General features: G+C 41.6%; 1 protein-coding gene across 2 annotated transcripts; it reads left to right on the plus strand.

The window, feature by feature from the left end:
- The first annotated feature begins 539 nt into the window (after positions 1 to 539).
- Positions 540 to 14,494, plus strand: LOC110488941 (dihydropteridine reductase). 2 transcript variants are annotated; one of them, XM_036943082.1, is made up of 8 exons: positions 540 to 713; positions 1,096 to 1,188; positions 1,331 to 1,427; positions 1,812 to 1,952; positions 8,946 to 9,054; positions 11,832 to 11,915; positions 13,049 to 13,152; positions 13,445 to 13,566. In XM_036943082.1, exons 1-7 carry the CDS (start codon positions 630 to 632, stop codon positions 13,149 to 13,151), a joined length of 711 nt encoding a protein of 236 aa, XP_036798977.1. In that variant the 5' UTR covers positions 540 to 629; the 3' UTR covers position 13,152; positions 13,445 to 13,566. The 2 variants fall into 2 exon arrangements, 1 of the variants encoding a protein (XP_036798977.1); XR_005035946.1 differs by having other exon boundaries at positions 541 to 713; positions 13,049 to 13,283; positions 13,451 to 14,494.
- The last annotated feature ends 816 nt before the right edge of the window (positions 14,495 to 15,310 follow it).

Consider the following 15,310-nt stretch of genomic DNA (forward strand, 5'->3'; position numbering starts at 1 on the left):
TTTTCAATTATATAACTAATTTCATGCAATTCTACTCATTTTGCCATGGGGCAGTGAGAAAAATGCGCAGTTTACAGCTAATTTCCTGCAATTCTACACATTTACCATAATATGATATCTGACTGAGAGTGACTAACAAAATCAATGGGGGCCCAGGTTGGTAATTCGACCATGATTACTACAAGTTTAGATTGCTGGCTGCTAGACTAACTGTTAGCTAACGTTACATGGGCTAATTGAGTGACTGTCAGTGACTGACATAACAAGAGAAAAACTGCTGATACACAACCAAATTGAGAAATTGTGCCTTGTGTATTCTACTATTATAACTCTCAACAGTAAGTTGAGACCTTGACTGAGTTCAAAATGTATGCAGACCGCGGCCTGCTATTTGGCCATCCCTGGTGTAGGCTAACCTATGCACTGATAATGTTATCATAGCTTACGCATTTTTACATAGAACAATATTGAACCTTGGTCTGCCTCTGATGTGCTGAGTGTGTCTGTTTAAATATTGGGGGTGGGTGTATATCTCTCTCCCTTTCTCTCGCTCTCTTTTTCTCTACGGTAGCTGTCGTGTAATGGTAGTGAAATAGTCATCATTGCTTGAAGCGCATAGTAAAGAAAGCATGGCTGCCAGTCGGGTACTCGTATACGGAGGAAGAGGTGCACTGGGTAGCAAAATTGTTCAGCACTTCAAATCTAAAGGATGGGTGAGTGCTATACTTATTTTTTTTATTCATATAGAATACAATTACGAAATGATTGTGAGCCTTTTCTTGCCCCAGTGTCTATTATATTTTCAATAACCACTTGTTGAGTAGGCCTAGCCCTGGATGCTATGGTAAGAAGCAAGGAAAAATAAATTAAACCATTGAAATTGTCATCATCAATTGTCATTATCAAGACGTTTTAACGATGCCAGCCCAGAGCTATCGGAAAACATATAATCAGTTGTTATAATTTACTGAGCCTACTTTTGGATTGCATGTGGAATAAATAGCCGACGTTGAAGGATAGTTCGATATCAACATCCTATTTTCCAAAGATTGCAAATGTTTCATGCGCTGTTGTTCTTTCTTTATTTTCCAAAAGTGGGTAGCCAGCATCGATATCGTTGCCAGTGAGGAGGCAAACGCGAACGTGCTGGTGAAGTTGTCGGAGTCATTTACTGAGCAAGCAGGACAGGTAGGAGGAGCGTGCTTTCACCTGCTCCCTCTGTGATGTTGACAGCTTTTTGAACACTCCGTTGATTTGCAAAACGCTGGATAATTACCGTAAAACACCCAGATTCTAGCCCGTTGTAATAGACTGTTATCTCTTGCTGCAGGTGACAGCAGATGTGGCCCAGTTGCTAGGGGACCAGAAAGTGGATGCCATCTTGTGTGTGGCAGGCGGATGGGCTGGAGGAAATTGCAGCTCCAAAGGTTCAAGAGTGTTTCACTGAGATATTATCAGTTCATTTTGAACATATACTGTGATTTGAATGCCAGGTCTCTTGTGGCTCAGTTGGTACCATGTGGCACTTGCAACTCCAGTGTTGTGTGTTTGATTCCCACGGGGGACCAGTACAAACATAATTTGAAAATGTATGCACTCACTGCTGTAAGTCGCTCTGGATAAGAGCGTCTGCTAAAATGTAAATATCTCCCTTAAACATTTAAACCCCTTTCAAACCAATTTCCCCATAGGCTGAATTATCATCTGACATTCAATAGGGATGTTTGTTCGTTCCATTTAATTACATGGTTCATTCAATGTTGCAATGTTGGTCCTAAAAACATCTTCTGTTATGTATGTTGTTTTTTTAGACCTGTACAAAAACACAGACATGATGTGGAAGCAGAGTGTGTGGACCTCTACCATATCTAGCCATCTGGCTGCTGTGCACCTGAAGCAGGGTGGACTACTGACTCTGGCTGGGGCTAAAGCATCACTGGGTGGTACTAGTGGTAAGACGCCACACCTCTACTCAACTGGTACTCTATTCTACTGGGGTTCTATTCTATTCCACTGGTATTCTATTTGATTCTACTGGCATTCTATATTATTCTTTTTTGCATTTTGGTCATAATTTAAGGTTAGGGTTAGGCATTAGGGTTAGCAGTGTGGTTAAGGTTAAGGTTACGTTTAAAATCAGATTGTATGACTATGTGGCTGTGGCTGTGGCTGTGCCAGCTAGTGACCACTCTGCAGAGCTCCCTCCAGTACATCTCAATAAATGGCACCCTGCTGTTCTTTTCTCCTGTAATGTTGTTCATGCTGACACTGTTGGACTGTGCCTCTGTTCTGACCACCGTCTCATTCCAACTTTTATTTCTAAGGGTGGCTGTCGTCACGATAGCAGCTTACGTCGTCAAACTATTTGTGAAACAAGGAACCCATGAAATACAAAAAAGACTGATATATAGTAGAAACGAAACTATGAGTAACATGTTGAATATGATATTTATTTTAATGAGGAGAGAAATTGTTACTACTATGGTTTATCACACAATGCTCTCCGGTATTTTAAGCCTGACCCTGTATGCATGTGACGTTACCTATAGGACCCAACAACCATGCCATTCCCTGTGTGGTGTGTAACCCATGTGATGGTCCTGAGAACAATATAAATCCTGACACTAGGGCACCTAAAATCCCTGATCAGCAGTCGGTATAAAGCCCCCACTCTCATTGGCTGTTAGGTTGGGGAGGAGAATGAGTCAGCAGAATTTGGGTCTCCAATTGTAGACATGGTTAGAGTGTGTTGTGCTGTTCTCCCATTGAATGTAGATTACTGTAGAAACTAGTGCTACACTAGACACAGGCCAGGAAATTGTAGGGATTTCACTCACAGACTTGGTTTAGATAACTTTTTTTGACAGTGGTATGTCTAATATTTTGGGGGGATGTTTCCTATAGTGTAACTGTCACCTGTGTGGGGGTTTTTCTCCATAAAATATGAATAAGGTTTTGATATTGAAGAAAGTATGTCTATATTTATTTGAATGAAAAGAGGATCTACAGTATTTACCCTGTTTTACAAAGTCGATGCTATAACCCACAAGATTTACAGATTTTCATGATCTCTTAAATTCATGTCAAGTAACGCTCAGAGCTTCCTTGTGGCAGAAGTGTGTGAGTCTTAGAAATACATCTTTAATATGACCATTAACAGGTACTGCAAGTGCGTCGGTTGCCTTATGCCGATTCAATCGATCAAATGTATTTATAAAGCCCTTTTTACATCAGCAGAAATCACAAAGTGCTTATACAGAAACCCAGCATAAAACAGCAAAGAGCAAGCAATGCAGATGTAGAAGCAGTGCATGGCCATAAAGGACAAATTGTTCTTCAAGACATTCAAATGTTCATAGATTACCAGCAGGGTCAAATAGTAATCACAGTGGTTATAGGTCAGCACCTCAGGAGTAAATGTCAGGTGGCTTTTCATAGCCTAGCATTCAGAGGTTGTTACAGCAGGTGCGGTAGAGAGAGAGAGAGGGTCGAAACAGCAGGTCAGGGTTCCATAGACGCAAGCAGAACAGCAGAAACTGGATCAGTAGCTCGACCAGGTGGACTGGGGACAGCGACAGCCAGGAGTCATCAGCCTAGGTAGTCCTGAGGCATGGTCCTAGGGCTCAGGTCTTCCGAGGGGGAGAGAGAGAGCATGAGACAGAGATGGGAGAATTAGAGGGAGCATACTTAAGATTGAACAGGACACCAGATAAGACAGGAGAATTACACCAGATAGGACAGACGGACCCTAGCCCGCCGGCACAAGGGCTATTGCGGCATAGATACTGGAGGCTGAGACGGGGGGGTCTGGGAACACTCTGGCCCTGTCCGGGGATAGGGCCAATCAGGCAGGATATAACCCCACCCACTTTGCCAAAGCACAGCCCTCACACTACCAGAGGGATATCAACTAACCACCAACTTAGTACCCTGAGACAGGGCCGAGTTTAGCCCATGAAGATCTCCCCCACCGCACGAGTCCGAAGGGTCGCAAAACCAGACAGGAAGGTCACGTCAGTCAAGTCGAGTATAGCGAAAAAAGCCTGGCACGACGTGACGCACCCCTCCTAGGGACGGCATGGGGGTGCACAAGCAAGCCTGTGACTCATCCCCTGTAATAGGGTCAGAGGCAGAGAATCCCTGTCGAGAGAGGGGAGCCGGTCAAGCAGAGACAGCGAGGGTGGTTCGTCACTCCAGTGCCTTGCCTTTCACCTTCGCACCCCTGGGCCAGACTACACTCAATCATAGGACCTACTGAAGAGATGAGTCTTCAGTAAAGACTTAAAGGTTGAGACCGGATCTGCATCTCTCACAAGGATCGGCAGACCATTCCATAAAAATGTAGCTTTGTAGGAGAAAGCCCTGTCTCCAGCTGTTTGCTTAGAAATTCTAGGAACAATTAGGAGGCCTGCGTCTTGTGACCGTAGCGTACGTGTAGGTATGTACGGCAGGACCAAATCGGAGAGATAAGTAGGAGCAAGTCCTTGTAATGCCTTGTAGGTCAGCAGTAAAACCTTGATATCAGCCCTAGCCTTAACAAGAAGCCAGAGGCTAGTACTTGAGTAATATGATCAAATGTTTTGGTTCTAGTCAAGATTCTAGCAGCTGTATTTAGCACTAGTGCTTTATCCTGGTAGCTGGAGAGTAGAGCATTGCAGTAGTCTAATCTTGAAGTGACAAAAGCATGGATTCGTTGTTCTGCATATTTTTGGACCAAAAGTTTCAGATGTATTTAATGTTATGGGGGGAAAAAGATGGGGGGAAAAATACTCTTGAAGTATTTATGATCATAATACAAATTGTCTGTATTACTGACAAAAACAAGACATTGGAAGATGGTAGTAGTGCTTAAAGAGGTGTTTAGGGGTTATTTGTGCTTATATCTTTAACTTAATATTTATTAGCTTTAATACTTAAGACCTTACCTTACCTAGCTAATAGTGTGTCTGATCTAAAGACATGCTCAACCAGCTTTACTGAGTTCTCTGGTGAAATACTGTCTTTTGGGTAGTTTGGTATCCAGTGGTGTCTTCGGGACAGCTGGTCTTGCCAATGGTGTCTTAAGGACAGCTGGTCTTGCCAGTGGTGTCTTAGCAACAACTGGTCTTGCAAAGCCAGATGCACACATTGTGGACTTAAAGATTTAGGGTTGATTTGGGGTTAAAGACTGAGGCTTGCTAACCATGTGTGCACCCTATGACCCTAACCCTTGACCTTGGATTTAAAAGTCAGGTTGAACTGTCAAATAACATTGATTTAACTTTTGGGGGATTCAGCACGCTAGTCTGTTAATGCTCTTTGAGGAAATGGATTCTGAAGGCATTTCCAAAAAAACATCTTACGTTAGTTGTTTCCATATGCTACTGTATTTACACAAACATTGATGGGAAATCAAAAGCATGTCTGTGAAACAAGCAGTCATCTCAATACTGCCATGGGCAAAGTTTGGGAACAAAAAGCACCCAGAATATTTGTCCATAGTATATAAACAGGAAGTTATAAACGTGTAGTGAATGTATGTTGAGTTCAAAATATACTGTTTGTAATAACACATACAGTGACAGTCAAAAGTTTGGACACTTACTCATTCCAGGGTATTTAAAAAAATATCAAAACTATGAAATAACACATATGGAATCATGTAGTGACCAAAAAAAAGTGTTAAACAAATCAAAATATATTTTATATTTGAGGTTCTATATTTGAGATTCTTCAAATTCTTCACCCTTTGCCTTGATGACAGCTTTGCACACTCTTGGCATTCTCTCAACTAGCTACATGAAGTAGTCACGTGGAATGGATTTCGATTAACAGTGTGCCTTGTTAAAAGTTCATTTGTGGAATTTCTTTCCTTCTTAATGCGTTTGAGCCAATCAGTTGTGTTATGGCTAGGTATGGGTAGTATACAGAAGATTGCCCTATTTGGTAAAAGACAAAGTCCATATTATGGGAAGAACAGCTCAAATAAGCAAAGAGAAATGACAGTCCATCATTACTTTAAGACACGAAGGTTAGTTAATTACGAACATTTCAAGAACTTTTAAAGTTTCTCCAAGTGCAGTCTCAAAAACCATTAAACACTATGATGAAACTGGTCTCATGAGGACCGTCACAGGAAAGGAAGACCCAGAATTACCTCTGCTGCAGAGGATAAGTTCATTAGGGTTAACTGCACCTCAGATTGCAGCCCAAATAAATGCTTCACAGGGTCCAAGTAACAGACACATCTCAACATCAACTGTTCAGAAGAGACTGCGTGAATTAGGCCTTCATGATCGAATTACTGCAAAGAAACCACTACTAAAGGACACCAATAAGAAGAAGAGATTTGCTTGGGACAAGAAACATGAGCAGTGGACATTAGACCGGTGGAAGTCTGTCCTTTGGTATGATGAGTCCAAATTTGAGATTTTGTGTTCCAACCACCGTGTCTTTGAGACGCAGAGTAGGTGAACGGATGATCTCTGCATGTGTGGTTCCCACCATGAAGCATGGAGGAGGAAGGGTGATGGTGTGGGGGTGCTTTGCTGGTGACACTGTCTATAATTTATTTAGAATTTAAGGCACACTTAACCAGCATGGCTACCACAGCATTCTACAGCGATACGCCATCCCATCTGGTTTGCGCTTAGCGGGACTATCATTTGTTTTTCAACAGGACAATGACCCAACACACCTCCAAGCTGTGTAAGGGCTATTTGAGCAAGAATGAGAGTGATGGAGTGCTGCATCAGAGGATTTGGCCTCCACAATCACCCGAACACAACCCAATTGAGATGGTTTGAGATGAGTTGGACCGTAGAGTGAAGGAAAAGCAGCCACAAATGCTCAGCATATGTGGGAACACCTTCAAGACTGTTGGAAAAGCATTCCAGGTGAAGCTGGTTGAGAGATTGTGAAGAGTGTGCAAAGCTGTCATCAAGTAAAAGGGTCACTACTTTGAATAATCTCAAATATCAAATATATTTTGATTTGTTTAACCCTTTTTTGTTAATGCATGATTTCAGATGTGTTATTTTATAGTTTTGATGTCTTCACTATTATTCTACAATGTAGAAAATAGTAAAAATTAAGAAAAACCCTTGAATGAGTAGGTGTGTCCAAACATTTGACTGGTACTGTATATCAAATCAAATTGTATTTGTCACATTTGCCAAATACAACAGGTGTGGTGGACCTTACAGTGAAATGCTTACTTACTAGCCCTTAACCAACAATGCAGTTTTAAGAAAAATACGTGAAAAGTAAAAAGATACTTAGCTAACATACTTAAATACTTAAATAACAGTAGCGAGGCCATATACAGGCAGTTCAGAGTCAATGTGCAGGGGCACAGGTTAGTCGAGGTAATTGAGGTAATATTGAGGTACATGTAGGTAGAGTTAAAGTGACAATGCATAGATAATAAACAGAGTAGCAGCAGCATAAAAGAGGGGGGGGGCGGGATAATGCGGGACAATGCAAATAGTCTGGGTAGCCATTTGTTTTGCTGTTCAGTCTTATGGATTTGGCACTCCGGTACCGGAGTCTTTGACCATTTTTAGGGCCTTGACAGTGATGCAACCAGTGCTCTATGCTCTCTATGGTGCTGCTATTGAACTTTTTGAGGATCTGAGGACCCATGCCAAATCTATTCAGTCTCTTGAGGGGGAATAGGCTTTGTCGTGCCTTCTTGACAACTGTCTTGCTGTGTTTGGACCATAAATGTTGTTGGTGATGTGGACACCAAGGAACTTGATGCTCTCAACCTTTTAATTATATATTTTTTTTACCTTTATTTAACTAGGCAAGTCAGTTAAGAACAAACTCTTATTTTCAATGACAGCCTAGAAACAGTGGGTTAACTGCCTGTTCAGGGGCAGAATTACAGATTTGTACCTTGTCAGCTCGGGGATTTGAACTTGCAACCTTTCGGTTACTAGTTCAACACTCTAACCACTAGGCTACCCTGCCGCCCCGCTACCCTTCACTACAGCCCTGTCGATGAGAATGGAGGTGTGCTCGGTCCTCCTTTTCCTGTTGTCCACAATCATCACCTTTGTCTTGATCACGTTGAGGGAGAGGTTGTTATCCTGGCACCCTATTGGCTGTCTCATCGTAGTCGGTGATCCGGCCTACCACTGTTGTGTTGTTGGAAAACTTAATGATGGTGTTGGAGTCATGCCTGGCCATGCAGTCATGAGTGAACATGGAGTACAGGAGGGGACTGAGCATGCACCCCTGAGGGGCCCTCGTGTTGAGGATCAGCGTGGCAGATGTGTTGTTAACTACCCTTACCACCTGCGGGCGGTTCGTCAGGAAGTCCAGGATCCAGTTGCAGAGGGAGGTGTTTAGTTCCAGGGTCCTTAGCTTAGTGATGAGCTTTGAGGGCACTATGGTGTTGAATGCTGAGCTGTAGCATTGAATAGCATTCTCACATAGGGGTTCCTTTTGGCCAGGTGGTAAAGGGCAGTATGGAGTGCAATAGAGATTGCATCATCTGTGTATCTGTTGGGACGGTATGCAAATTGATTTGGGTCTAGGGTTGCTTGCATGATGGTGTTGATGTGAGCCATGACCAGCCTTTCAAAGCAGTAGTAGTCATTTAGGCAGGTTACCTTAGTGTTCTTGGGCACACGGACTCTGCTTGAAACATGTTGCTATTACAGACTCAGTCAGGGACAGGTTCAGTGTTGATTGTCTCGAAGCGAGCAAAGAAGTTATTTAGCTCGTCTGGTAGGCTCGTGTCATTGGGCAGCTCGTGGCTGTGCTTCCCTTTGTAGTCTGTAATAGTTTGCAAGCCCTACCACATCCGACAATCATTGGATTACTTTGTAACTCTAGTATTGTGTATATGTCCCTTGTTATTATGGTAAGATTTATTGGTGTTTATCTGATTTTATCCAAACATCTCTCCTATTTCACTGTCCCTCTTTCCATCCCTCCGTCTTTCTCTCTCTCCTCAGGCATGGTGGGCTATGGCATGGCCAAGTCAGCAGTCCACCAGCTCTGTCAGAGTTTAGCAGGAGAAGACAGTGGGATGCCCCCTGGAGCTGTGGCAGTTGCCATACTACCGTGAGTAGCCTAGCAGTTAAGAGCGTTGGGCCAGTAACTGACAGGTCTCTGGTTCAAATCCCTCAGCCAACTAGTTGAAAAATCTGTTGATGTACCCTTGAGCAAGGCACTTAACCGTAATTGCTCTGCCTAAAGAGTGTCTGCTAAATGATTAAATTGTGAGGTATCTTGTTGTTTTTATTACAGTTACTCAATTACTTATTAGGAATAGGAGAAACCTGCCTAAGATACCGTTTGTTATTATTACAGCTTATAACTTGCCAAAGATACCATTTGTTATTTTTACAGTTTATTACTTACTAATTATGAATAGGAATAGGAAAAACCTGCACTCATTGGAAATAGTTGTTAGGAATTTAATTTATTTGCAACAGTGGAGGTCAAAGGTTACATTACAAATAAATTACATGTATTCACCTCATGAGCAGCTATCTGTATATATAGTTTCATTGATTAACAAATGGATGTAAAGCACATATTTTGCACTGTCAGCATGAGAAGCCTGTATCTGAGTTTTGTAGTCAATATTCTCAGTTATCTTTTATGGTATATTCCAATTGCATAAGGTTGGACTGTGACCACCTGCCAGGCTACTATTAGCTGTCACATAGCTGTCACATATGGTTAGCATTACCCCCATGACTTGCAATTCTTCTGCACTCCCAATACGAATAGGAGGGTTGCTTTATTCACTGGACCTGTGCACAAAAGACTGTAGACTGCATCTGTGCACATTCAAAAGACTGTAGACTGCATCTGTGCTCATTCAAAAAACTGTAGGCTGCATCTGTGCTCATTCAAAAGACTGTAGGCTGCATCTGTGCTCATTCAAAAGACTGTAGGCTGCATCTGTGCACATTCAAACATACAGTGCCTTGCGAAAGTATTCGGCCCCCTTGAACTTTGCGACCTTTTGCCACATTTCAGGCTTCAAACATAAAGATATAAAACTGTATTTTTTTGTGAAGAATCAACAACAAGTGGGACACAATCATGAAGTGGAACGACATTTATTGGATATTTCAAACTTTTTTAACAAATCAAAAACTGAAAAATTGGGCGTGCAAAATTATTCAGCCCCCTTAAGTTAATACTTTGTAGCGCCACCTTTTGCTGCGATTACAGCTGTAAGTCGCTTGGGGTATGTCTCTATCAGTTTTGCACATCGAGAGACTGAAATTTCTTCCCATTCCTCCTTGCAAAACAGCTCGAGCTCAGTGAGGTTGGATGGAGAGCATTTGTGAACAGCAGTTTTCAGTTCTTTCCACAGATTCTCGATTGGATTCAGGTCTGGACTTTGACTTGGCCATTCTAACACCTGGATATGTTTATTTTTGAACAATTCCATTGTAGATTTTGCTTTATGTTTTGGATCATTGTCTTGTTGGAAGACAAATCTCCGTCCCAGTCTCAGGTCTTTTGCAGACTCCATCAGGTTTTCTTCCAGAATGGTCCTGTATTTGGCTCCATCCATCTTCCCATCAATTTTAACCATCTTCCCTGTCCCTGCTGAAGAAAAGCAGGCCCAAACCATGATGCTGCCACCACCATGTTTGACAGTGGGGATGGTGTGTTCAGGGTGATGAGCTGTGTTGCTTTTATGCCAAACATAACGTTTTGCATTGTTGCCAAAAAGTTCAATTTTGGTTTCATCTGACCAGAGCACCTTCTTCCACATGTTTGGTGTGTCTCCCAGGTGGCTTGTGGCAAACTTTAAACAACACTTTTTATAGATATCTTTAAGAAATGGCTTTCTTCTTGCCACTCTTCCATAAAGGCCAGATTTGTGCAATACACGACTGATTGTTGTCCTATGGACAGAGTCTCCCACCTCAGCTGTAGATCTCTGCAGTTCATCCAGAGTGATCATGGGCATCTCTGATCAGTCTTCTCCTTGTATGAGCTGAAAGTTTAGAGGGACGGCCAGGTCTTGGTAGATTTGCAGTGGTCTGATACTCCTTCCATTTCAATATTATCGCGTGCACAGTGCTCCTTGGGATGTTTAAAGCTTGGGAAATCTTTTTGTATCCAAATCCGGCTTTAAACTTCTTCACAACAGTATCTCGGACCTGCCTGGTGTGTTCCTTGTTCTTCATGATGCTCTCTGCGCTTTTAACGGACCTCTGAGACTATCACAGTGCAGGTGCATTTATACGGAGACTTGATTACACACAGGTGGATTGTATTTATCATCATTAGTCATTTAGGTCAACATTGGATCATTCAGAGATCCTCACTGAACTTCTGGAGAGAGTTTGCTGCACTGAAAGTAAAGGGGCTGAATAATTTTGCACACCCAATTGTTCAGTTTTTGATTTGTTAAAAAAGTTTGAAATATCCAATAAATGTCGTTCCACTTCATGATTGTGTCCCACTTGTTCTTGATTCTTCACAAAAAAATACAGTTTTATATCTTTATGTTTGAAGCCTGAAATGTGGCAAAAGGTCGCAAAGTTCAAGGGGGCCGAATACTTTCGCAAGGCACTGTACAACTAATACAACTGAAATGTAAAATCATATTTCAATAAATGCAAGTATTTATGTATCAATTATCATGCTCATCTCAAAATATAACAGTGAAAGGCCTTCATCAGAGGTTGTCGGATGCTTGCTGGTGGTAAATATCATCTTTACACTTTAGCTTTACTGTTGTTTTTTTGTCTGTTGACAAGGGGTTTACATGGGCCTGTTACAATCAGTCCAGGACCAGAGCTTCAGGCCTCAGGTAGCCAGTTCCTACCACCACCAGAATATTGTCATGTGACTTGATTACACAGGGTAACCTTGGATACTCCAATGAACAGGAAGTTCATGCCTGATGCAGACTTTGGTTCCTGGACACCACTGGAGTACATTGCAGAGTGAGTGTGATATCGTGGATGATGGGTTGTTTTCATTACTGTATGTTTTTACTGATCATTTAGTTAATCTTGATATTTAAAATTATTTGTATATTTATGCTGTAAGACCGTCATTAAATTATTCTAAAGGTTTAGAACATACAGATTTAACTCTTTCTTCAACGTATGACCATAATTGTAGACAATCTTTTTTGTACACCAGTATTTCACCAGAAGATGGCAATGCTGTCTCTTAGCCTGGGAAAATGGCCTTCTCAATTGTATTGCAGTATTATTTGTTAAAGTCTTGCCAAAAGATATTTAGAGCCAAATGTCTGGTTTGAATAATGCTGTAATGTGATCAAAAGGTTAATTTGATGGACATATCAATCAACTAATAATAATCTTACATTTCTTCAATACTCTTGACTGGATATAGTCTTGGATTTACCCAAATTTGCTGTAAATGCAATGTTAACTATGTACTGTAACTAACACACTAATGGAGCCCCTAAACTAGTGTATGGAGCCCCTAAAGTTTGTGTTCATCTTTTCATTTCAGTTTAGACACAGAGCACATAGTCTCCAGTCTCTCCTCTGTACACAGTAGAGATTAGATGGGATTTGATCCAGTTTTATAATCCCAGAAGGGTTGGACAACATTAACCCTGCAGATTACCAGTAGAAACAGATGAGGGTCTGGGAGTATAAGTAGAAGCAATGGGAGGGGAATTTAAATGAGCACTTTGATTCAGTTCATCAGCTTATCAAATGTCCGTTTGGTGGACTGGTGTAGAATGTTGACTTTGAATTGTGAATATCAATCTCATGATATAGTTGCTGTTGAAATAGGTCATTGGCTAACAACATAACTAAGAGGCACAGAGGTATAAAATACATAAAAGCCATCAATATTGTGGCCTTTTTTTGTCTTCTTGAAATTTCTTCTAGACTTTGACATATAGAAAACAACTTAATCTCACCCAGTGCTTAATTAAAACGTGGACTCTCTTATATCATATACTATAAGACAACCATGTTTCACTTGTACTCACTTACAAGTAGTAACTGCTAGCACCCATAGTCTAGCCATTTCATAGTCTCATTCTCTTACTTTTCTTATTTTCTCATAGTCTTATTTTTCGTTCTTCTAGAACTTTCTTCAGTTGGGCCACCGGTGCGGATCGTCCAGCATCGGGAAGTCTGATGCAGCTCACCACCACCGGAGGCAAGACACAGGCCCTACCCACACAATAAGGCACATTTCCTACCCACACAATAAGGCACATTTCCTACCCACACAATAAGACACAGGCCCTACCCACACAATAAGACACAGGCCCTACCCACACAATAAGACACAGGCCCTACCCACACAATAAGACACAGGCCCTACCCACACAATAAGACACAGGCCCTACCCACACAATAATCAATCAATCAAATTTATTTTATATAGCCCTTCGTACATCAGCTGATATCTCAAAGTGCTGTACAGAAACCCAGCCTAAAACCCCAAACAGCAAGCAATGCAGGTGAAGAAGCATAAGACATAGAACCTACCCACACTATAAGACATAGGCCCTGCACCCCTAATCAGACACAGGCCCCAACCACACAATAAGACACAGGCCCTACCCACAAAATAGGAGACTGACCAGACTGACCAGGTGAATATAGGTAAAAGCTATGATCCCTTATTGATGCCACTTGTTAAATCCACTTCAATCAGTGTAGATGAGGGGGAGGAGACAAGTTAAAGAAGGATTTTTAAGCCTTGAGACAATTGAGACATGGATTGTGTGTGTGTACCGTTCAGAGGGTGAATGGGCAATAACAAGTATTTAAGTGCTTTTGAACGGGGTATGGTAGTAGGTGCCAGGCGCACCGGTTTGTGTCAGGAACTGCAACACTTAACAGTTTCCCTTGTGTATCAAAAACGGTCCACCACCCAAAGGACATCCAGCCAACTTGACACAACTGTGGGAAGCATTGGAGTCAACATGGGCCAGCACGCTTTCGACACCTTGTAGAGTCCATGCATCAACGAATTGAGGCTATTTTGTACAGTCAGTGTATGTGACCTTATAGAAATGTAAGCAAGGTTTGAAATTATTATGTTTTAGTCAAATATTATATCTGTTTGGACTTCTTGTGGTGGATTTACCGTCGATAAATGGCTGAATATAGTTGATTATCCCTGGTATAGAGAGATGGAGAGGAGGGAGGGGAAGGAAGGAGAGCGGGGACGGTAAGACAAATATGCCCACAATACCATCTAGTGGTAGAATGAATCAGTTGCAGAGGAAACATGAACCTCAAGTACATTTACTTATTTTGAATTATTTTGATCCAGTTTGAGATTGATGAAAATGAGTAAGCCGCTGTCTTAATGTCAAACGTACAATACATTTCAGTGGAGTTGCGATACTCTGTGTCTTGTGCCGAGTGTACCCAATATGCGTGTGAATGATTGGTTGAAGATGTACTGTCTAAGTACTATTATCAATATCTCATAACATTTAAAAAACAAATTGTGCTGTTTGATGTGGTTTTACCTCCTCTGTCTCAATGTGAATAAAAATCCACATTAATCACAATCTGATTTCATAATTTGTGAGAAACAATCAAAACACTACAGCATCACTCGGGCTCCTGAGTGGCGCAGTGGTCTAAGGCACTGAATCTCAGTGCTAGAAGCATCACTACAGACAACTGGCCGTGATTGGGAGTCCCATATAGCAGCGCACAATTGGGTTAGAGTTTGGCCGGTGTAGGCCGTCATTGTAAATAAGAATTTGTTCTTAACTAACTGACCTGCCTAGTAATAAAAATAACCTTGAATTGAATACAGATCTGCTAAAAACTATTATAGAGAATAAACACATTTTGGGGATCAGGGATTTGTAGCAGTTCTACCACCACCACTAAAATCCAGATCCCTGCCCACCTTCCCCTCATCCACAATAATATTATATTTCATTGAACTTCACTGGTCATAATTAGATGTATTCGCCTACGATTAAAGACATTCTATTTTGAATGGGGTTGGAGACCAGTTGCAATATTTACCTGCCTTGACTTGATCTAGCTCACTCATGGTCATTTCTAGTGACATACTGTAGCCTTCCCCACCAGGTGGTGCTCCTAGATAACAACTCAATTCACCAGTCAAATGTGACCGACCACCTCGATTCGGTCTTGTGTAGCAACATTTGATATGTGTTTTTTAAAGTATAGACTCAGAGCTACAAAATGGAAAATCATACACTGCAGTTGAGGAACAATGTGAAAGTAATTCTGTTTTGAAATGGATAAACTTCTACCCCCACTTTTGAGAATTTTACTCTTGAATGATTTTGTACACCTACTGGAGAGCTCTTCTTTATCTACACCTATTCAGCATCGATCACACC

The sequence above is a fragment of the Oncorhynchus mykiss genome, chromosome 14 (assembly GCF_013265735.2).
Source record: "Oncorhynchus mykiss isolate Arlee chromosome 14, USDA_OmykA_1.1, whole genome shotgun sequence".
NCBI lineage: Eukaryota > Metazoa > Chordata > Actinopteri > Salmoniformes > Salmonidae > Oncorhynchus > Oncorhynchus mykiss.